At 38.6% G+C, this 23,705-nt stretch overlaps 2 protein-coding genes across 3 annotated transcripts in view; one reads left to right on the top strand and one right to left on the bottom strand.

Moving 5' to 3' along the window:
- The window catches only part of st6galnac (ST6 (alpha-N-acetyl-neuraminyl-2,3-beta-galactosyl-1,3)-N-acetylgalactosaminide alpha-2,6-sialyltransferase), a 34,223-nt gene extending 29,964 nt beyond the window's left edge, over positions 1-4,259 (top strand). For both annotated transcript variants that reach the window (XM_061709080.1, XM_061709079.1), the window contains exons 8-10: positions 508-591; positions 675-774; positions 2,215-4,259. In XM_061709080.1, the coding sequence (XP_061565064.1) occupies positions 508-591; positions 675-774; positions 2,215-2,385 (355 nt within the window). In that variant the 3' untranslated portion in view covers positions 2,386-4,259. The remainder of the gene's footprint in view (positions 1-507; positions 592-674; positions 775-2,214) is intronic.
- An 11,040-nt stretch (positions 4,260-15,299) lies between these two features.
- LOC133419704 (gastrula zinc finger protein XlCGF57.1-like) lies at positions 15,300-21,643 on the bottom strand. Its single transcript, XM_061709078.1, has 3 exons — positions 21,331-21,643; positions 17,162-17,879; positions 15,300-16,235 (listed from the first exon to the last, which is right to left on the bottom strand). The coding sequence occupies exons 1-3, from the start codon at positions 21,497-21,499 to the stop codon at positions 15,593-15,595; spliced, it is 1,530 nt and encodes a 509-aa protein (XP_061565062.1). The 5' UTR covers positions 21,500-21,643; the 3' UTR covers positions 15,300-15,592.
- Positions 21,644-23,705: the final 2,062 nt, after the last annotated feature.

The following is a 23,705-nucleotide window of genomic DNA, read 5'->3' as shown; positions in this document are numbered from 1 at the left end:
GCTGTTTTATTCGTCATGCTCAATTCACTCAGCTGTTATAATCTTTTCTATCAATAACGTCATGCCATTATATGTACTACATTTGTTTAATTGTTGTTTATTATTACTGTTGTAATGGGACATGTACATTACTACCTGCATTGGGAACACCTGAATGTGTTTCACTAATTGTAACGTCTGACCTTTCAATAAAGTTTCTATTAAAAAAAAAAAAAAAAAGAAGACCAACTCCCGGTCTGGTTCAGCGCGACGAATAATAATATACACGAAGAAGACCAACTTCCGGTCTGGAATTCCGGTATGGTTGGAAAAAATGGCCGCGCCCTTGTCGGCCATCTTGCCTGCAGCCAGGTACTCTTGAGAAAAAAAGTGTTTGAATGCAAAAAAATATTTGAGACCCAAAAGATTGCATTTGAACACTGGATTTTTTTTATTGAAAATATATTTTTGATCTAAGCAATCTTTTTTTTTGATTTAATAATTAAGACACAAATCTTTCCTCCACAGCCCGTTAAAGTACTTTGGCGAGGACGTGTCGGCCGCTAAGTTGAAGATGTTCCACCCGGACTTCATCCGTTACCTCAGGAACAGGTGAGCTCAGCTTCGGTCGGACGCGGGAGCGACGGCGAGGTTTGTAACTTCCTCCTCACCTGTGTCTTCGTCCTCTGGTCCAGATTCATCCGGTCCAACGCTCTGAAAACCAAGTACAAGGACATTTACCGTCCGTCCACGGGTGCAGCCATGCTGCTGGCGGCGCTGCACACCTGCGACCAGGTGAGGCTCGTTAGTTAGCATCAGCGGCGGGGCTAGCCCAGACTAGCCGGGTCCGGGCTAGTCCGGGCTAGTCCGGGCTAGTCCGGACCGGCCGGATTAGCCAGGACGAGCCCGGACTAGCCGGGAACGCAGCTGCTTGTGTAAACATCCATCTGCCTGATATAGAGGTAGATTTGTGTCTTAATTATTCAATCATAAAAAAAGATTACTTCAATCAAAAAATATTTAAAAAAATGTCACTAGCCAGGGCTATCCTGGACTAGCCCGGACGAGCCCTGACTAGCCAGGACGAGCCCGGGTCCGGTGGGTCCGGGCTAGTTCGGGCTTGTCCTGGCTAGTACGGACTGGCTCGGAATAGCCCGGACTAGCCGAATTAGCCAGGACGAGCCCGGACTAGCCCGGACTAGCCGGATTAGCCCGGACAAGCCCGGACTAGCCAGACTAGCCCGGACTAGCCAGACTAGCCCGGACTAGCCAGACTAGCCTGGACTAGCCCGGACTAGCCAGACTAGGCCGGACTAGCCAGGACAGCCTGAACTAGCCTGGACTAGCGCGGACGAGCCCGGACTAGCCCGGGTCCGGTGTGTCCGGGCTTGTCCTGGCTACTCCGGACTAGCCCGGAATAGCCCGGACTAGCTGGATTAGCCTGGACTAGCCAGGACGAGCCCGGACTAGCCCGGACTAGCCTGGACTAGCCCGGACTAGCCAGACTAGCCCGGACTAGCCAGACTAGCCCGGACTAGCCAGGACAGCCTGAACTAGCCCGGACTAGCGCGGACGAGCCCGGACTAGCCGGACTAGCGCGGATGAGCCCGGACTAGCCGGACTAGCCAGACTAGCCCGGACTAGCCGGACAAGCCCGGACTAGCCGGATTAGCCCGGACTAGCCCGGACTAGCCTGGACTAGCCAGACTAGCCCGGACTAGCGCGGACTAGCCCGGACCCGGGTGAAGCAACTTTTTGGGGATTGAATAATAAAGACACAAATGACACCAAAACTTCACTTCAATCAAAGAAACATTTTCAATCTAAAATTCTTCGATTGAAAATGTTTTTTTTTATTGAAGTGATTTTTTTTTTATTGAAAATTATTTTTTTTAAGCAACTTCTTTTTTGATTAAATGATGTGCTCAAATGCATTTCTTTGAGTCTCAAATATTTTTTGCATTCAAACACTTTTTCTTTGATTGAAACATTTTTTTTTGATTGAAGTGAATTTTTTTTAAATATTTTTTGATTGAATAATTGAGACACAAATCTACCTCCATATAAGGGATAAATGAATGAAATGATTGAAAAAATTGTTTTTGATTGAAGTAAAAAAATGTTTTTGACTGAAAATATATTTTTTGATTGAAGCAATCCCTTTTTTGATTGATTTTGATTGAATAATTAAGACACATATCTACCTCGTTAGCCTGATACCAGTTCTCTCCTCAGGTTAGCGCCTACGGGTTCATGACCCCCGACTATAAGAACTACTCGGACCACTACTACGACAGCAAGTTCCACCCGGTGGCGTTCTACATCAACCACGACCTGCGCCTGGAGATGGCGCTGTGGCAGCAGCTGCACGCCGCGGGGCTGCTCCGGCTCTACATGCGCAGCTAGCGTAGGGGGCGTGGTCAGGGGGCGGGGCCAGGGGGCGAGGCCAGGGTCCTGCCTCCAGGACAGGGGGTTCCCCAGGGGTCAATCCTGGGGCCCCTGTTGTTCCACCTGCTTCCCTGAAGCCGCTACCGCGCTGCTACGATGGTTCCCAACACCACTATGCAGATGACGCCCAGGTCTACATGACAGAACTTTTGGGCCTGTGGTTCGTGTCCCCAAGTCTGCCGTCCGCAGAAAAAGAACCGAGAACTGTGTTAGTTGAAGGTTTCTAACCAAAGTTTATTTATGTCAAAGCCAAATATTGTCATGGAAACGGCTCTAATCAAGAAAAACTTTGCCAAAACCTCCTCAAGCTTCCAGGAGGTGGATTTTCTGATGATCTTCCTCCACAGCTCGATGTCTCCATGTCGTTGTCATGTAATTATTTAATCTCAATGCGTCACATTCGTACGACGGAGTATTAGGGCCAAACTTGGAAATTACGAGAATAAAGTCGTAAAATTACGAGAATAAAGTCATAATGTTGCGAGAATAAAGTCGTAATAGAATAAAGTCGTAACGTTACGAGAATAAAGTCGTAATATTATGATAATAAAGTCGTCATATTACAAGAATAAAGTGGTAATTTATGAGAACTCTAACAGGAAGAGTGTGTTAAAATGTTGAATATTGAGCATCTTGTGAAGTTATATTTATATATTTATAATATATTTAATATTCCGACTTTATTCTCGTAATATTATGACTTTATTCTCGTAATATTACGACTTTATTCTCGCAATTTTACGACTTTATTCTCATATTATTACGACTTTATTCTCGTAATTTTACGACTTTATTCTCATATTATTATGACTTTATTTTCGTAATTTCCTTTTTTTTTGTTAGTTTGGCCCTAATGCTCCGTCGTACATCCGGACCTCTGAATGATGACGAGCGATCTTCATCACCGGGTCGGTGTTGGAGTCCCATTTCCTCATCGTTGACTTTTTAAGGGAATTACAAGTTTACACTTTTTTTTTTTAAATAAATGTACCGTGCATCCGGAAAGTACAGTATTCACAGCGCTTCACTTTTTCCACATTTTGCTATGTTACAGCCTTATTCTTAATTTAATAACATTCAGTTTTTCCCTCAAAATTCTACACACACCCCATAATGACAATGTGAATAATGTTTTTTTGAGATTTTTGCAAATTTATTAAAAATAAAAAACTAAGAAATCACATGCACATAAGTATTCACAGCCTTTGCTCAATGTTGAGCTTTATGGCAAAGGCTGTGAATACTTCTTAGTTTTTTATTTTTAATAAATTTGCAAAACTTAAAAAAAAAAAATTAATTTAATCCATTTTGGAATAAGGCTGTAACATAACAAAATGTGGTAAAAGTGAAGCGCTGTGAATACTGAACTTTCTATATGAACTGTACATTTATTCATTAATTTTGTTTTAAATAAATGTATATTCCTGATTGAAAGAAGATTATTTCCGTCCGTCGGAGGTAAAGTTGGTACTTGGTTTCTGTTCAGTCTGTGAATTATTTATGGATAACTTTAGACATTTTTAAAGGGTTTGCAAAACTTTAAAGCTTTTTTAAGTTAAGCTGCAATTAAAAGTTTACCACTTTAGCGAATCCCACCAGCCGATCAGCAGAGCTGATTCACTCACGTCTGACGTCTAACTCTGTTGTTTTTGTTGTTTTTAAATCTGTATTTGTGTCAAAGCCGCCACTCTCTGATTGTTGGACGTGGCGGCGAAAGTGCCTTAGGAAAAAAGCTGGTGGTGTTTTGGTTTTAAAAGGGAACCTGTTGCAATTTGTGAATGATTGTAACTTTTTGAAACGGTTTAAAAGTAAAGTTCTTCTGATGATGATGATTGGTTTTAATCTGTGATCTTTTTTTCACGAGTGTTTGCTGTAGATCTTCCGTCCTCTTGACGTTTAAGTGACTGCAGAACACTTTCTAACTAGCGAAGCTAAATACACTTCGAGAAAAAAGTCGAAATATCGAGATTAATGTTCAAGTACAATTTCGAGAAAAAGTCAAAATGTCGAGAAAAAAGTCAAAATGTCGAGAAAAAAGTTGAAATATCGAGATTAATGTTGAAGTAGACATTTTGTGAATAAAGTTGAAATTTTGAGAAAAAAAGGCGAAATTTCGACTTTATTCTTGAAATTGTATTTCAGCATTAATCTCGACATTGCGACTTTTTTCTCGACATTTCGACTTTTTTCTGTGCATAATTTAAAAAAAAACCTTTTTCTAGCGAAGCTACTTTATAACGAGTTTCAGCCGGACGCTCTTCAGTCTTTTTATTTATTTTATTTAGCCTTTATTTAAGCAGGTTAGTCCCATTGAGATCGGGGGTCTCTTTTACAAGCTGGCCAAGATAACAGCAACAGAGTTAGAGAATTAAAAGATAAAAAACAAATAAATTAATTACATCAAGACAAAATTAATTCAAACACTTGCATACAGACAGTCTGAACTTTAAGAGCTTTAAGTTCAGTCACAATTGGAGGTTTCGTAAATGCAGCTTGTTTCTATAATAGAATCCTAACAAAAGCCTCAGCTTTTTTACAACATACTGAATGTGCTCCTTAAAAGACAAGTGGTCAAAAAATCCTAAATATCTAAAAGTAAACTCTATTTGTTGAGCATTTCTCGTTAATATTTTATCAGTCAGTGTTGATCTGGCTGTTTTTTGAAGTGGTGAAGAACATAAGTTTAGTTTTCTCTGCATTTAAAACAAGTTGCAGGTGACAAAGCTGCGGGAGATTATCAGGGCCAGGCAGGAGGAAAATAAAAATAATATTTTAGAGGAGGAAGATTATTTTTTTCATTATGCACTTCGAGAAAAAAGTCGTAATGTTGAGAAAAAGGTCGAAATGTCGAGATCAATGTTGAAATACAATTTCAAGAAAAAAGTCGAAATGTTGAGGAAAAAAGTCAAAATTTCGTGAATGAAGTCGAAATGTCGAGAGAAAAGTCAAAATGCTGAGAAAAAAGGCGAAATTTCGACTTTATTCTTTTTTCAGATTCTTTTTTTCATTATGCACTTCGAGAAAAAAGTCAATTTCGAGAAAAAAAGTTGAAATGTTGAGAAAAAAGTCAAAATTTAGTGAAAACAGTTGAAATGTTGAGAAAAAAGGCAAAATTTCAAATTATTCTTGAAATTTTATTTCAACATTAATCTCGACAATTCAACTTTTTTCTCGACATTTCGACTTTTTTCCCGAAGTGCACAATAAAAAAAAGCCTTTTTCAGGAGTGGCTGCAGAGCGGTTTAGGACAGTGTCATCAGCATAGAAATGAAGTAAAATAATAAAAAGCACCAGTTGTTAAAAAGTAAGGCCAGTAGATCCAGCAGGTTCATCTCATTCTTAAAATGACAAGAATTACGTTTCTATACAGTCAAAACTTACAAAGACCGGGTAAAATACAGGATTACAAAATTAATCTGTAACAATCCGTACGGTGAATTAATAATTAAAATTAATCATATTTTAGAGGAGGAAGATTCTTTTCATTATGCTCTTTGAGAAAAAAGTCGAAATCTTGAGAAAAAAGTCGAAATGTCAAGATTAATGTTGAAGTACAATTTCAAGAAAAAAGTCGAAATGTTGAGGAAAAAAGTCAAAATTTCGTGAATGAAGTCGAAATGTCGAAATAAAAGTCAAAATGCAGAGAAAAAAGTCAAAATGTCGAGATTAATGTTGAAGTACAATTTCAAGAAAAAAGTCAAAATGTTGAGGAAAAAAGTCAAAATGTTGAGAAAAAAGTCAAAATGTTGAGGAAAAAAGTCAAAATTTCGTGAATGAAGTCGAAATAAAAGTAAAAATGTTGAGAAAAAAGTAAAAATGTTGAGAAAAAAGTAAAAATGTTGAGAAAAAAGTCAAAATGCAGAGAAAAAAGTCAAAATGTCGAGATTAATGTTGAAGTACAATTTCGAGAAAAAAGTTGAAATGTTGAGAAAAAAGGTGCAATTTTGACTTTATTCACGAAATTTCGACCAATTTGACAATTCTATGTCACATGAGGACGAGGAAGACGGATCTGGAGCCTCGGAGTCTTCGTGTCGACTAAAGACGACGAAGTGTTTTTGTTTCCTCTGCATCTTCATCTCTCTGAAAAAGCTGCTTCTGGCTGGAAGACGTGGGTGGGGGGTTCTCTTAACAGACGTGGGTGGGGGGTTCTCTTAACAGATGTGGGTGGGGGGTTCTCTTAACAGATGTGGATGTGGGTGGGGGGTTCTCTTAACAGATGTGATGTGGGTGGGGGCAGATGTGGGTGGGGGCAGATGTGGGTGGGGGGGTTCTCTTAACAGATGCAGATGTGGGTGGGGGGGTTCTCTTAACAGATGCAGATGTGGGTGGGGGGGTTCTCTTAACAGATGTGGATGTGGGTGGGGGCAGATGTGGGTGGGGGTTGCATTAGGGAGTTACTAAAGTTATGAGTCGGGCGTTGAAATATTCCCAAAATGTTTGGTGGTTTCTTTCTTGGATGACGTAATGCCGTCAGGACAGACCATAACAATTACTGATGTAATCACTGAGAGATTTATGAGGAAATAGTCTTTAACTCTGTTAAAGACTATTTACATGCAGTCAAAATACAGGTTATCTCTAATATTCCGGTTACTGAAACATTGGGAATATTCTGTTTACATGGTAATTAATCATTCAGGATATCTGGATCAAACCAGCGACGCACGGAGAACATCATGACGCAATTCCCGTCATTTCTGCTTCTTCTTCCTGGATCCAAATCCTAAACAAATGCTGCTTCGCGCAACTTTTCGCTCACCTTCTTGTGAAACTGGCTATCATAAAAATGAAAAAAAGAAAGAGGAAAAGAGAAAAAAAGATGAAAAAAGAGAAAAAAGAGGAAAATATGAAAAAAGAGAAGGTGAAAAAAAGAGGAAAAAAGATGAAGAGAAAAAAAGGAAAAAAAAAGATGAAAAAAAGGAAAAAAGATGAAAAGAGAAAAAAAAGAGGAAAAAAGATGAAAAGAGAAAAAAAGGGAAAAAAAGATGAAAAGAGAAAAAAAGGGAAAAAAAGATGAAAATAAGGAAAAAAGATAGAGGAAAAAAGAGAAAAAGATGAAAAAAGAGAAAAAAAGGAAAAAAGAAAGAAGAAAAAAAGATGAAAAGAGAAAAAAAGAGGAAAAGAAATAGAGGAAAAAAGAGGGAGAAAAAAGGAAAAAAGAAATAGGAAAAAAACATTAAAAAAAGAGGGAAAAAAGAGAAAAAAGAGGAATGACACAATTCCCGTCATTTCCGCTTCTTCTTCGTGTATCCAAATTCAAAACAAATCCTGCTTCTGCTTCTTTTAAATCTTCTATCCCGGTACTTTCTAGCGTCTACAAATGCAGAAATGTTCATATCCTTCATTACATTTATGAAGTGATTAGTCTCCTCCTGGTCTTGGTTTCTCCGTGTTTAGAAGAACTTCCTGGACTCAAAACACCAGGATTCCTTGTGAACAGAGCGTGTGCAGAAAACAGATTCCTGTTCCGTTTGATGGGGATATTCTGTTTGGCGTTTACATGACCCAATATTCAGGTTTTAAAAGGAGTAACCCAGGGGTCATATTGGGTTTAAAAACCTGAATATGAGCAAATTCAGGTTATTCAAAGGGGTTATTGGTGTTTACATGGCCGTGCAAAACTGGGTTATTGCTAATATTCCGGTTAGAAAAGGGTTATTGATGCATGGAAACACAGTCAGGTACTAGTGTTGCTTTAAACCAGGACAGGGGGTTCCCCAGGGGTCAATCCTGGGGCCCCTGTTGTTCCAACTGCTTCCCTGAAGCCGCTACCGCAGCTACGATGGTTCCCAACACCACTATGCAGATGACGCCCACGTCTACGTGAGAGCAGCAGAACTTTTGGGCCTGTGTTGTGCATGAACGCTTTCAGTGAAGACGTTCATTTCTGTGAGAACGTTGAACTGAACGCAACATATTTGCAAATAAAGAACTGCAGGAATTTTACACATCGTCTCCCAAAGAGTCCGACGGTAAAAATGTATGTTCACCTGCTTTTGCACAGTTCACTAACGCTTTGAGCTAGGAGGCTGAAATTCTAGACTCTGTATCAGGAGGTGACTCTCATCCACTGTGCCGAGGTCCAGCCCCGTGCGACCTTCGGAAGTGCTAAAGGTCACCGTGTGTGGTGCCTTTTTTGGGCCTTTTTTGTGTGTTATTTGAATAATTCACTAACGCTTTGAGCTGGGAGGCTGATTTTTGACTATGTTGCAATGCAGAAGGCCCTTTGCTAGGATCTTTTGGTCCCGTGGCTGTACGACTTCCACAGAGCTAGTTGGCGTTGCAGAGGGTTCACAGAGTTGAGACTTGGCAAGCCCAATCTAGGCCCCATATGGAGGCCACAGGTCAAGTTTTACTTGGTTTGGTCAAATATTGTGGCAACGGCGTCCGTTCAAATGTTGGAAAAGGTGAAGTTTCAAAGCCCCGCCCATCGAAAAGTACAGGTCCGATCTGCACCAAACCAACGTCTGTCTGATCAGGGGATGCCCCCAAACAACATATAACAAATTCAGACTTCTATGACTTCTGCAACAGTGTTTCCTCCAAAATGACTTGGCTGGTTAGGAGGGTGTAGACACGTATAGGTCTGAGAGCCTCCTGACTAATGGAACAGGGCCTATTTTGTGTCTTTTTTTGCATAGTTCACTAACGCTTTTAGCTAGGAGTCTGAATTTTTTATATGTTGTTTCGGGGCATCCCTTGAACAGACAGACGTTAGTTGGTGCAGATCGGACCTGTACTTTTCAATGGGCGGGGCTTTGAAACTTAACCTTTTCCAACATTTGAACGGACGCCGTTGCCACAGCCGCGTTCACCGCCAATCATGTCCACCTGTGCTGAGAAAACAAGTCTGAACGTCTGCCTCGTCAACTTCACATTTGAAACTTCATATAGAGTTAAAGCATCCGTCCAGTGAGAGGAAATATCTGCAAGTCCTTGACAATCAAACAAAGTGATCAGGAAAGACCAAGACCCAACAGCCCCAAACGACCCCAGTCCCACTGCTGCATCTTCAGGGTTGATTTACCTGCAACAGGGAGACACAACAATAACTACGGAAGATTATTTGGGCCAGGAGAAAAATAAAAATAATATTTTAGAGGAGGAAGATTTTTTTCATTATGCTCTTTGAGAAAAAAGTCAAAATGTTGAGATAAAAGTCAAAATGCAGAGAAAAAAGTCAAAATGCAGAGAAAAAAGTCGAAATGTCGAGAAAAAGGTTGAAATGTCGAGAAAAAAGTTGAAATGTTGAGAAAAAGGTCGAAATGTTGAGATTAATGTTGAAGTACAATTTCAAGAAAAAAGTCAAAATGTTGAGAAAAAAGTCAAAATGTCGAGAAAAAGGTTGAAATGTTGAGGAAAAAAGTCAAAATTTCGTGAATGAAGTCGAAATGTCGAGATAAAAGTCAAAATGCAGAGAAAAAAGTCGAAATGTCGAGATTAATGTTGAAGTACAATTTAGAGAAAAAAGTTGAAATGTTGAGAAAAAAGGCGCAATTTTGACTTTATTCACAAAATTTCAACTTTATTCTTGAAATTGTATTTCAACATTAATCTCGACATTTCAACTTTATTCACGAAGAGCACAATAAAAAAAAATCTTTCAGATATTATTTCTCCTCATGGCCCTGATTCTCTCCCGTAGATAACGGACTACATTGGTGCAGATTTAGACTCTGAGTAAAGTTGAAAAGCCACCAGGGCGATACATGATGGTATACGGTGAACAGTTTTAGGATTTCATTCATATTTCTCACCTAAAAATACTGAAATGAACTGAATTTGAACTAGTTCAAAGTGAAAATGGTGAAGTATGAACGTGAGTTGTTCATTTTTAAACTATGTGAACTGAACTTGAACTATAGTTTATGAGAAGTAGGAACTTGTGAGAGATGAGGATGCAGAATTATTATCTCCAGTATTATCACCGTCTTTGTTCCGCAGAACCAAAGGAGGAAGTTTCATCCGGAACCTGAAAATCAGATTAGAGATCCAGATCTGAACTTTACAGCCTCATCAAATCAACACCAGCAGCTTTTTATCGTCTAATAAACACGTCAGGACCCCAGGACTGGTGTCTGGACCAGATGTAGCAGGACGGATCCAGATCCAGGTCTGGGCTCTGGACCAGCTGAGAAACATCTGCAGAAAATCAGCTGCTGCTCCAGAACCAGAACCGATTATTCATCATAACGAGCTCAAACTGTCATGTTTTATTCTTCACTTGATTTATGTTTGACATGTTTACTCTTGTACCAGAGTTACTATCGCCATTTTGTTTTTTTTATTGATTAATATCTTTTATTTCGAACATAAGCACAAAAAGAATGTATAAATAAATAAAACAGCAGAACAATAAATCAATAAAATAAAAAGAACGATAATAATCACTAAATAATAAATGTAAATATTATTAAGAATTAATGAATATTACGAGGAAGTGGTTAAAACTAGAAAAACCTACAGTGGATGAGGATAGACATCATTTATAATAATAATAATAAATTTGATTGTAAAGCATTTTTCATGAAATAATCTCAAAGTGCTAACATAAACAAAGGGAATAACATCAAGACACATAAAAGACCAGAAGTAAAAAAGCATAAAAATAATAAAAACATCTTTAAAAGACCAGGGAAAGCCTTCCGGAACAAAAACGTTTTATTAAAAATTTATATTTTTAAGATGGAAAGAATTACCTTTAAAACATAAAATTGCAACAATGAGTGTCTTTGAAAAGATGGATTATGTAAGTCACACCGGAACGGTTTTGTTTTTCATTTTGTTTCAGTTTAGTTTAACTTGATTTAACAAGTGCGTCAGTCGTTTTACTTCTGAAAAAACTGTAGTTTTAGTTTAGTTTTTGAGGTTTTGACTTACAAATGTCTGAAAAAGAATCCAACAAAACCACAGAACAAAAATCCTCAATTCTTTTATTTATAGTTAGAATAAAAAAATAATGAATTCATTTCAAAACTAAACCCACAAACATGAAACTCAAACATCTTTATTGATTTCACATTAAAAATGATTCTAAGATGCCGATAATTTAAAAAACACGTGCATGAAACTTTCACAAATATAAAAAACTATAAAAAACCTATATATATATATATATATATATATATATATATACACATAAAAAACAAGGCACCTTTTTCCTTCAGTTATTTTACGTTGTTGATTTTAGTTTTTTTTAGCTTCTTCTTCTTCTTTATTATTCTTTCCCTGTTAGTTCTGGTTAACTAAGATAATTCTACACACGTCATAAACTCAAGTTTTACAACCGCACAACATCATTCTGGACGTCGTTTTTTTACAAAAATTATATCTGACAAAGATTTACTGTTTTTACTGTAGCATCTCTTCTTTTATTCTTTATTCTTTTAATCTTTTATCCGTCTCTAACATCAGTTTCTCCTCTCGGTCTTTTATTCACGGCTGAAACCAAAGTTTAGTTTCCTTCAAACTCCGTTCCAGATTGTTGATGAAATGTAAATATTTAACATTTTTCCGCTAACGGCAGGTTGCCGTGGTTACCGGGCCTTTCTGGGACGGCCCGTCTCCATGACGACCAAAAGAGTGTCGATGGAAACAGAAAACATCAGTGGAAACTCAAACATCTTTATTGATTTCACATTAAAAATGATTCTAAGATGCAAATAATTTATTTAAAAAAGTTTTCTTGTAAATTATGCTCTTGAGACGTGCATGAAACTTCCACAAATATAAAAAAAACAACAATAAAAAAAAACATATATATATGTATAGATGACCACATTTTAATCAAATACTGAATTTCATTGAATAAAAATCTGGCTTAAGTGCCAAAACTGCCCCCTTATAAAGTCCAGGGGTCACGGGGGGTCATGGGGTAATGGGGGGTCAGAGGTCACGTACTGTCATCCCACAGCGGTTCATTCATCCCCTCAGATCCGGTATCTGCTGGTGTATAAACCAACACCGCCCCCTGGTGGTGCCGAGGAGAACAGTCACATCTGCAGCCGGTTTCATGGAACCGGACGACTCGGCTTTAGTTCTTAATGTTCAACTCAGAGCTGCTGCTGGTTTTAGAAAGTGGCACTTTGGTTGTGAACCGGATCTAAACGGAATAAATAAAACTGAAATGCAAGAAATCAGCAGAGGTGAATAATAATCCAGGTGCTTTAAAGTAAAAATCCAGTCCAGCAGTTGTTCCAACATCACTAAAGCAGCTCCTCTGCAGGGAGATGGTCGTTAGTGAAAACACCTGTCCTAAATGTACTGGCTGATCCACAGGAATATGTTTTAATGAGCAAATATCAGCTTCATGTAAAGAAAACTATTTGACTAGTGGTGCTTTGAGACTGACCCAGTTGCAAAATTGGTCTTAATTTAAGATTGATTCAAAACTATTTTTGATTTTTGTAAAAAAAAAAACACATTAAAGCACATTCCAGAGGTGTATAATCCAGGTGCATAAAGTAAAAACGCTGCCATGTTTCTGGATCAGCCTGTACATTTAAAACACTAACGACCATCTCCCTGCAGAGGAGCTGGTTTAGTGACCGGTTGGAACAATGCTGGACTGGATTTTTACTTTATGGCACCTGGATTATTAAACACCTCTGGACATCAGCTTCTATAATTTGTATTTTATCGTGTCAGTGATTTCTTACAGGGTTGTTCCGGCCATCTCTTGCACCGACGTAACCGTGGACTAACTGTCCCAGACCTGCGTGAATCTGCCCTCCACCCCACGCAAAACTCTGTGAAAATATTCTCAATCGTTTGTGCTGCGTTAGTGCTGGTTTGTGCAAAGAAAAAAAATCATTTGTGCTGCTTTAGTTTTGAAGATATAACGGGTTAATTATGACACGATGACTTTGCGGTGGAGTGAGCGTCGTTTTCGTGAGGACAAAGTGTGACGTTCCTGCTTTGGGTGTTTTTTTCAGTTTTGAGACTTTGTGTCATAAGTGAGTATTTAAGTTTTCTAAAAATTACGGTATACTGTATATCAAAAAACTACAGTGGCCGAGACCCGCCATTGCTGAAAATAAAAGAAACGCTGAAAATATAAATAAACCCCGCTGCAAATAAAATAAAAAAACGAAGCAAATAAAAAAGCCACAACGGAAGTGAATTACCGGGGACTATTTTTGCCGATGCACCGGTGTTTTTATGTTGTGTTTTTATGGCCTAACACATTAAAAATTACACGTAGCGACGTTAAACACTAACCTTTTCACTTATTTTCTCGTTCGTTGTTCTTCTTATTCCTCGCTCTTCTTATTTCTTCCTTTTCACTTACGTCCTCTTCGTCTTCTTTTTCTCCTCTCACGTAAAAAACACCGGTGCATCAGCAAAAATAGTCCCCGGTAATTCACTTCCATTGTGGCTTTTTTATTTGCGTTGTTTTTTTTTATTTGCAGCGGCATTTATTTATATTTGCAGCGTTTCTCTTATTTGCAGCGGCGTTTGTTTCTGTTTGCAGCGTTACTTTTATTTTCAGCAATGGCGGGTCTCGGCCACCGTAAAAACCAAAGCACAGTAGCGAAACTCCTTGAAATTCTGTTCAGCTAAAACAAAAATAGATCTCATGTTACATTCTTCCCTTTTTGTAAATGAAATGTCCTCATTTCAATAGTGGCACATTCAAAAATATGGATCTAAGTGATATAATCAGTACTAATGCAGCACAAACAAACAAGACCATTTTGGTTAATTTTGGACAAAGTCGGGGGGCTGCGTGAACTTAGAATGACCTTATAATGTGATATCTTAAACACTAAAGCAGCACAAACGAAATGTATTTCTGCACAAACCAGCAGTAACGATTGAGAATAGTTTTCACTGAGTTTTGGGGTGGTGGGCCAACTTCACGCAGATCAGTCCCGTTGTCTCTCGCATCAATTCGCCCAACGTAATCATGGACTACTGCCTTGTTGTCTCTCGCACCGACCGCCAAATGTAACCGTGGACTACCGTCCCGGCTTAAGGCTGAATTCTGGTTCTGCGTTAAACCTACACCGTATGGTACGCGGCTACGCGGGAGTCTCTCTGTAACCTACGCCGTAGCCTGACGTTACCTCCCAAAAAAGGGACAACTTTATAAAAAGCCTCCGTTAAGACTTTTGCTCACATGTCTGGGTAAAGTTTGACAACTTATTTTTTTTGTTAGAACAAATCTATAGAAGGAATTTTAGGGGTGTTGTCATCTTGAATTGTTTAGCTGGTGACCACTAGAGGCGCTAGAATATTCAAGTTCTCAATTCAGGCATATGGTCAGTTTTGGTCAACGTGTACAATTTGTATGCATAATTGTCCAGATTAAAACATTGTATATCTAAGGAAATAGATAAAACAATACTAAAAAAGCCTTTATGAATCATATTGTAATATTTTAGCCAATATTGGATACAAAATATCACTTTTTTATAGAAGTTTTTGACACAGGATTTCATAGAAAATGTGTTTCACTGCAAAAAAAAAAAAGAAAAGATGGTTATTATGTGTGTGTTAAAAACGCCAATAAAAAAAGTCATATTTTTTAACCAATATTGGACAAAATATAGCAATACAATTAAAAAAAATGTTTTTCAATTGATGTTTTATCCATTTCCCTAAATATAAAATCTTGAACATTGAAGATTTTGCATAAACTGTACATTTTGACCATTATTGTGACCATATGCATGAATGGTCATCAGCAAAACAATCCAAGATGACAACCCCCTATTATTCCTCCTAGAGGTTCCTTCTAACAAAAAAATAAGGTTGTCAAACTTTACCCAGAAGCGTGAGATAGTTATCAATCTCAGGGTTTGCCCCCTGACTAAATGGCGAAGGTTCTGCGTTGGTTTAACGCAGAACCATAAATCAAGCTTTACCCTCGCACCAACGTAACCGCGGACTACCGGCCCGTTTTCTCTCGCACCAACCAGACATCTGTTACGCCACAGGTGCGCCGCTGTCCTGCATGTTTTAGAGGTTTCCCTGTTTCAACACATCCGACCCAAAGACGACCCGTTCATTTGAATCAGGTGAGCTGAAAGCGTCACCAGAACCGTTCTCTAACTCCAAGCTCCTGGCCGGCAGCTCGGGGACGACTACGTCCGCTAACGGCGACTCCGTCCAACTCAAATGAATGTTTTAAAGATGAGATCTGGTTTACAATCGTCCGTCATCTGTGGATCCTCATGTGGCTCTTCAGATTCCCCTGCTGGGTGAACCGGACGCCGCAGAGAGCGCAGCAGAACGGCTTCTCCCCCGTGTGGACGACCCGGTGTCTCTTCAGCGTGCACTGCTGACTGAAGGTCTTCCCGCAGGCGTCGCACCTGAACGGCTTCTCCCCCGTGTGGACGCGGATGTGACTCTTCAGGATGCTCGGCTCCGTGAACCTCTCGCCGCAGGTGTCGCAGCCGAACGGCCGCTCCCCGGTGTGCACCTTGGCGTGCCTCTTCAGGTGCGACTTGCAGCTGAACGTCTTGCCGCAACCGGACTCGTCGCAACCGAAGGGTTTCTCCCCGGTGTGGACCCTCATGTGCCGCTTCAGGTTGCACTGCAGCCGGAACCGTTTCCCGCAGGCGTCGCAGGTGAACGGTTTCTCCCCCGTGTGAACGCGGACGTGCTCCTTGAAATGCGTCTTGTGGCTGAACTCTTTGCCGCAGACGCCGCAGCCGAACGGCCGCTCGCCCGTGTGGACCCTCATGTGCGTCTCGAAGTGAACCTTCCGGCCGAACTTCTTACCGCAGACGCCGCAGACGAACGGCTTCTCGCCGGTGTGCAGGCGCCGGTGCGCCTGCAGGCTCCCGTGATGCCGGAACCTGGGTGTGAAGAAAAAAATTAGCTGGAAGTCTCACATCAAACATGTTCAAACAAACTGTCAAGTTTGGTTTGAACTGGCAGAATTATTTTTTTTCATTCAAACTTTTCTCAGAATTCTGAGATAATTATCTTGTTAATTAAAAAAAAAACAGCAGATTTTTTTTTTATTAAAACTATTCTCGTAAATTCTGTGATAATTAACTCGTCAATTCAGAAAAACAGAGCAAATTTTCTTTCATTAAAACTTTTCTCAGAATTCTGAGATAATTAACTTGTTAATTCAGAAAAACAGAGATATTTGTATTCTGTTTTTTTTATCAAAAAAAATGTGCTCTTTTTTTCTGAATTAACGAGTTAATTATCTCAGAATTCTGAGAAAGGTTTTAATAAAAAAAAAATCTGCACTGTTTTTCTGAATTAACAAGTTAATTATCTCAGAATTCCAAGAAAAGTTTTAATTAAAAAAAATCTGCTGTTTTTCTGAATTAATGAGATAATTATCTCAGAATTCCAAGAAAAGTTTTAATTAAAAAAAATCTGCTCTGTTTTTCTGAATTAACGAGTTAATTATCTCAGAATTCTGAGAAAAGTTTTAATTAAAAAAAAAATCTTCTCTGTTTTGCTGAATTAACGAGACAATTATCTCAGAATTCCGAGAAAAGTTTTAATAGAAAAAAAAAATCTGCTGTTTTTCTGAATTAACAAGATAATTATCTCAGAATTCCAAGAAAAGTTTTAATTAAAAAAAATCTGCTCCGTTTTTCTGAATTAACAAATTAATTATCTCAGAATTCCGAGAAAGTTTTTAATGAAAAAAAAAAATCTTCTCTGTTTTAATTAAAACTTTTCTCGGAATTCTGAGATAATTATCTCGTTAATTCACTTCCGTATTATGCATGTTCGAAATAAAATCTTCAAATCGAACCTGTCGCCGCAGGCGTCGCAGACGAACGGCTTCTCGCCCGTGTGAACTCTCTTGTGGCTCTGCAGGTTCCCCTGCTGGTTGAACCGTTTCCCGCACTCGTCGCAGCCGAACGGTTTCTCCCCGGTGTGAACCCGTTTGTGGGTCCGGAGATTCGTCTTCTGGTTGAATCTCTGTCCACAAACGTCACAAATAAAGGTTTTCTCTTCGGTTTCGACCCTCGCGGGCGACTCCTCCTGCTCGCTAAAGTTAGCCGTCGCCGTGGTGACGTGACACTTCATGTGTCGATGGAGTGACTGCTTGTAGAAATACTGCTTGTCACATTCCCAGCAGTGGAAGATCTTCCTAGCGGCGCTAGAACCCTCCGACTCAGGGGCCGTGCTACCAAAACCCGGCTCCTGCCACTCGTCCTCGTCGCTAACCTCCGTCTCCGAGGAGTCCGAGGCCGGATCGGGGTTCGGTTGACTGGGAACGGGTTCTGGTTTGGGCTGGTTGCCTAGGATACGGTTCTGGGAACCCCCCATTTCTGGATGGAACTGAGGTTTCTCCTCGTCGTCCTCGCTCTTCACAGCAGGAGTTCCACCGAGCTCCGGTTCCTCCTGGCCGGTCCAGACTTCCTCCACTTCCTCCTTGATGTTGAGGGATTCTGGTTCCTGCTGATCCGGACCAGAGATCCATCCCTGAGGAACCTCTTCTTTGATCACCACCACCTGCTGGACGTCTGTGGAAGAAAACACACGGATGTTACGGACCGGGATGGAGGTTCGGCAGGTTCAGGAGTTCCAGGAACCAGAACGGGCTTCTTGCACACAAATTCGCAATGATTCTTGAAACAAAGTTTCTCATAAATATTGACACCTAAAAACTTTACTGATGAAACATTAGAAAGTAAAACCTTAATATAAATTTTTGCATTTTCTGATTTATAATTAGGACCCAAGCACTGACAGTGCGAAGGCTCTATTGTATCTGTAGGAATTTTTTTTTTCCTCATTCTTGTTTTATTTTTCTGACGTAATGAGGGCCTTTTTTCCCCCTAAACGTGCCCCAAAAGTCACCAAATTTTGCTGATAAACACCGGTTTGCATTAATGGGCGTGGCCTAACGGCTCAACAGCGCCCCCTAGAAAACTTTGTGCCTCAAGCCCCACAATACGGTTTGACGTACATGCACCAAAATCGGTACACACCTGTATCATGTCGCAACTTAAAGAAAAGTCTCTTGGCGCCATGGCCGAAACCGAACAGGAAGTCGGCCATTTTGAATTAACAGTGTCATTTTGGCGCAATTTATGCCATTTCTTCAGCCGCTTCTTCGCCCGAACCGTAACGTGCACCCAGGTGTGTTATACATCAAAATGTGCGTCTCCATCCTGCGACGACGCGCATTACTTTTCTCAGTCAAAAGCGTTACCGTGGCGACGCTAGACGCCAAGAAGCTTGCCCCCCTTCATCTGGTTGGTCCATAGTTGATAGTTCCTACTTTCTGCAGTAACTTTTGGATGGTTTGACATAGAGAGTCATGGGTTGTTTCATCGGACTTAGTTTTGAGTCCTTGACCTTTATTGGTGAAAATTGCATGCGTAAGGGCCCGTTCATCGCTGCTTGCAGATTTAATTCTTATTTTTATTTTAAAGATGATGAAAGTAGACTTTGTAACCTTGAGTGATAGTTTGTTTAACTGAAACCAGAGCACATTGGATGAGTGAGTCAGGGTTAGTGTCAGTAACAAGAAGATTGGCATCATCAGCAAATACGATGAGTGACAAAATACAACATGCTTTAGGTAAATCATTGCTGCATATCAAAGACAACAATGGACCCAAAATGGACCCTTGTGGAACTCCACATTTTAGAACATCCCGCTGTGACAATTTATCATTAAAAATGACATATTGCTCTCTGTTGTACAAATAGTTTTCAACCCATTGCAAAACCTTATTTTTAAAACCCTAGCAAGACATTTTTGATAATAAAATTCCATAATTAACTGTGTCAAAAGCTTTTGATAAATCTAAGAAAATTCCTAAAGTGTATTCAGCCTCAGAAGAGTTTCTTTAGTTGGACTCTTATTATTCTGCATGTAGAGGTGAGGGGGCGAAAAATATGAAACTTTCCCTTGGTTTGTTACTATTTACTCATGTGTTTGTGTACAATGCCAATGATTCTATCATTTGGAATAAATGATGAGGGTACATCTATATGAAAGGGAGCCTTCTGAGTCCAAAGGGTTAGCCGGGTTAGCATCAGGAGCTAAAGGGGTCAGGACTCGGCGACGTATCAACTGGTCACCGATTTTCAATGTTTAGTTATTCATCCATTCATTTGATCACGCTTGGAGTTAGATGTTTTTAGTCTTTCCATGGTTTCCTCAACTACGGAATAGTATAAGTGCCAGGCAGGAGAAAAATAAAAATAATATTTTAGAGGAGGAAGATTTTTTTTTCATTATGCACTTTGAGAAAAAAGTTGAAATGTATTTCAACTTTGTTCTCGAAATTTCAACTTTATTCTTGAAATTATATTTCAACATTAATCTCGACATTTCGACTTTTTTCTCGAAATTGTATTTCAACATTATTCTCGACATTTCGAGAAAAAAGTTGAAATTTCTAGAAAAAAGTCAAATGTATTTCAACTTTATTCTTGAAATTTCGACTTTATTCACAACATTCCGACTTTATTCTTGAAATTGTATTTCAATATTAATCTCATAGAGCATAGTGAACTAGCCCTGAATTTGTGTCAGTAACAAGAAGATTGGTGTCATCAGCAAATAAAATGAGTGACAAAATACTAGACGTAAAATGTAAATGTAAATGTACTTTATTTATATACTTACATCGACCTACAGGTGATCCAAAGTGCTTTACATAATACAATCAAGACAAAAAGACAAACGATGCTTTAGGTAAATCATTGCTGCATATCAAAAACAATGGACCCAAAATGGACCCTTGTGGAACTCCACATTTTAGAACATCCCGCTGTGAAAATGTATCATTAAAAATGACATATTGCTCTCTGTTGTGCAAATAGTTTTCACCCCATTGCAAAACCTTATTTTTAAAACTATAACAATACATTTTTGATAATAAAATTCCATAATTAACTGTGTCAAAAGCTTTTGATAAATCTAAGAAAATTCCTAAAGCGTATTCATTTTTCTCAAAAGCAGATTGAAGATAAGACTTTTTAATTTTGTTACAGCTTTAGTGGATGAGCTAATGACTAGACTCAGAGGAGTTTCTTAGGATTGGATAGGATTCAAATTTAATAATCCCCAAAGGGGAAACTTCATTGCCACCATGGCCACAACAATACAACATAAGACAATCAACAATACACATTAACAAAGTCTCCACCTAGGGACAGCAGTGGATCAATACAACAGCAAAATAACCAGAAAATGACCCCCTAAAAAAAGGGAGAAAACAGAAAAAAGAATACAAATCCATTTAAAAGTGCAATGTGCAAGACAATAGCAGCAAATTAAACAGCTAAGAATATAGATGCAATTTAAAGTGCACTTTACAAGTGCACTTTGGACTGTTATTATTCTGGATGTAGAGGTCAGGGGGCAAACATATGAAACATTCCTTTGTTTTGTTACTATTTACTCATATGTTTGTCTACAATGTTGATTATTCTATCATGTGGTATAAATGATGAGGGTACATCTATATGAATTCGATCATGATGCTCCCTGAAAGGCAGAGTCCAAACCAGGGCTGGGGATCGATTCAAATATCAAAAATTGATTTGATTCCGATTCTTAAGATTCAGAATTATTGTTTATTGAGATATATATACATATACATACATACATACTCACTCTTATACACCTATTATGTAATAACACTATTATCCAATAATAACATTATATCTCATGTACCAAAACAATCATATTACACAACTCTATTACATACTGAAACCATTACTTGGATAGATGCTGTTTAAGTAGTATTCTGAATTGATTGTTGTTAACAGAGATTTTTACATGATTTTTACATTGATTATCAGGATTTGATCCGATCTGGTCTGAATCGAATCGATCCAGCAGATCGATTCATCTTCTCTGGTTTGATCATTCAGCTCCAACAGGCTGATAATAATTAATAATAATAACGGTTAACCGCAGTGTAACGTCGACCAGTGTTCGACTAAACTCACCGTCACCGGGGTTCTGGTCGGTACCGTCCTCCGGCTGGACCTGGACCTGGTTCTGGTCTCCGTGGTTCTGGACTCCGTGGTTCTGGACTCGGACCTGGTCCTGGTCCTGGTTCTGGTTCTGGTCCAGACTCTCACCCTCACTCCCCTCCAGATGATCCTCCTCGTTCATGGTGCTGGTTTCTCTCCAGAACCGGACCTTGGTTTCAGGTTCGGCTGGTTTCAGGTGCAAATCCCGTTTTTCATGTGTTTCTAAATAAACTGAGATTTTAAATCTCGGCTGTTTTTAATGTTTTAAATCAGGCATCAGCGCGGACACGCACCGCCTGTGCACGTCCCCGCAGCTTCCGGTGTAACCGAGAGAAAAGAAGCTGATGAAGATGGTTCCCTCGCGGGAGCGCGCACACGTTCATTACTACGTAGAAATGCAGTGTTTGGAGTTTGGAGTTTTATATTTATATATTTATATATTTATATATATATATATATATATATATATATATATATATATATATATATATATATATATATATATATATATATATATATATATATATATATATATATATAAACTTAAAAAAATCTTTGTATTCATACATATATACATACATATATATATATTATATATACATTTATATTATGTATATATAATTAAAATAAAAAATAAATATATATATATACAATATTTTCTTTTCCTGTTTTTACAGGATTGTAGTCAGAACTCATTTATTAAAAATCAAAAAGCTCCTTATTTGGAAATATAAATGCAGATCTGTTCAGCAGCAGCGCTGCAGGAGCAGCAGAGGTCGACATTTCCCCGAATCCGTTCCAGGGCAGGATGTGTTTACAAAGAAGTCCTTGAAGATGCATAAAGATGCAAACATGTCAGTTTAAATTTCATTTTACAGACTCCAGTCATTAGGGAAGAAGATATCTTTACAGTTACAGTTAAAAATACAGATAAATGTAATAATTAAATCAGTTACTAGGACAAAAACATGAGACCAGGCAGATTGGATGGAAGTATTTACTTTCTCTAGGAAATTTGATTTATTGTGTGTGAAAATGAGCAGATGTGTGTTTTTAACAACGAGTGTGTGAGTTTTTCTACATTAAATGTTGATTTTATTATGTAAAGCACTTTACGGTACAATTGTATTGGAATCTTTATTTCGAACATATTAAATAAAAAAGAAAAACAATTACACAAAACATCAGAAAAGGATACAAATAAACAGTCATTAAACAATTAAAAGGGAAATAAACCTTCATGCCCGAAAAGAAGGAATTAAAAAACTTATGAGGTCCTAACGCTTGTTTCTTTTTCAATTTGGCTTGAATACAAAATAAAAATAAATATAAATAAATATAACAGCAAGCTTTACTTTCTCAAAAAATATATTTGTTATTACATTATAAAAATATTACAGCACTTCATTACAATATTACACCTGAGCATTCTAAATATTATTATAATGATGATAAACTTTTATTCCAGACACAAGGGTCCATAAAATACATACAAAAACACACATTACATTACAGACATTACAGAGGTGTACAGTTCCAGACTGTTTTCATTAATAAAAAACATATAAGCATTGTCTCCAGTGTTTCCAAAAACATGATGTAAGCCTTGTATCGCTTAGTGTGATGTCTGTCAAGGCCCTGATTAATTCATTATGAGACTCCACGAGTCTACACATGAATTTATACATAAAATTCCTCAGAACAGCATGAAAGGTTGGCACATTACTAGTCACAAATACCTCACTTGCACTAGTCCATCTTGGGAGCCCCATAAACATTCTGAAGGCATCATTATATGCCACCTGAAGTTTCTTCATTTTAGCACAGCTATAGCGGCACCACAAATGGGCTGTATATAATGGAGTACAATATGTTTTAAAAAGTGCAATCTTTACATCATTTGTACACATATGAAACTTTCTAGATAACATATTGGCTTGTCCGTATAACTTGCCACACTGGCGCTGCACATCATCATCATCACATAAATCATCACTGATGATGTGACCCAGATATTTAAACTTTTTAACCACCTGCAACACTTCACCAGCCAAAAAGAAGGAGGGAAAGGTGAGCTTCTGATCATCCTTAGTTCTTGTGATCATTACTACACTCTTTTTAGAGTTAAACTTTATATCAAATTCCAAGCCATATGCTGAACAGATCCTAAGTAGCTGCTGTAAGCCAGCACTACAAGGAGACAGTACAACTAGATCATCTGCATACATCATATGGTTAATAAGGTTGTCCCCCACCATACATCCAGTTTTACACTCTTTTAACCGTATAGAAAGTTCATCCATATATACATTGAACAGTAGGGGCGACAAAATTCCTCCCTGGCGCAT

This window comes from Cololabis saira, chromosome 19, assembly GCF_033807715.1.
Source record: "Cololabis saira isolate AMF1-May2022 chromosome 19, fColSai1.1, whole genome shotgun sequence".
NCBI classification, from domain to species: Eukaryota; Metazoa; Chordata; class Actinopteri; order Beloniformes; family Belonidae; genus Cololabis; species Cololabis saira.
The sequence above is the reverse complement of the archived record's forward strand: the minus strand, read 5'-3'. Positions and strand labels throughout refer to the sequence as shown.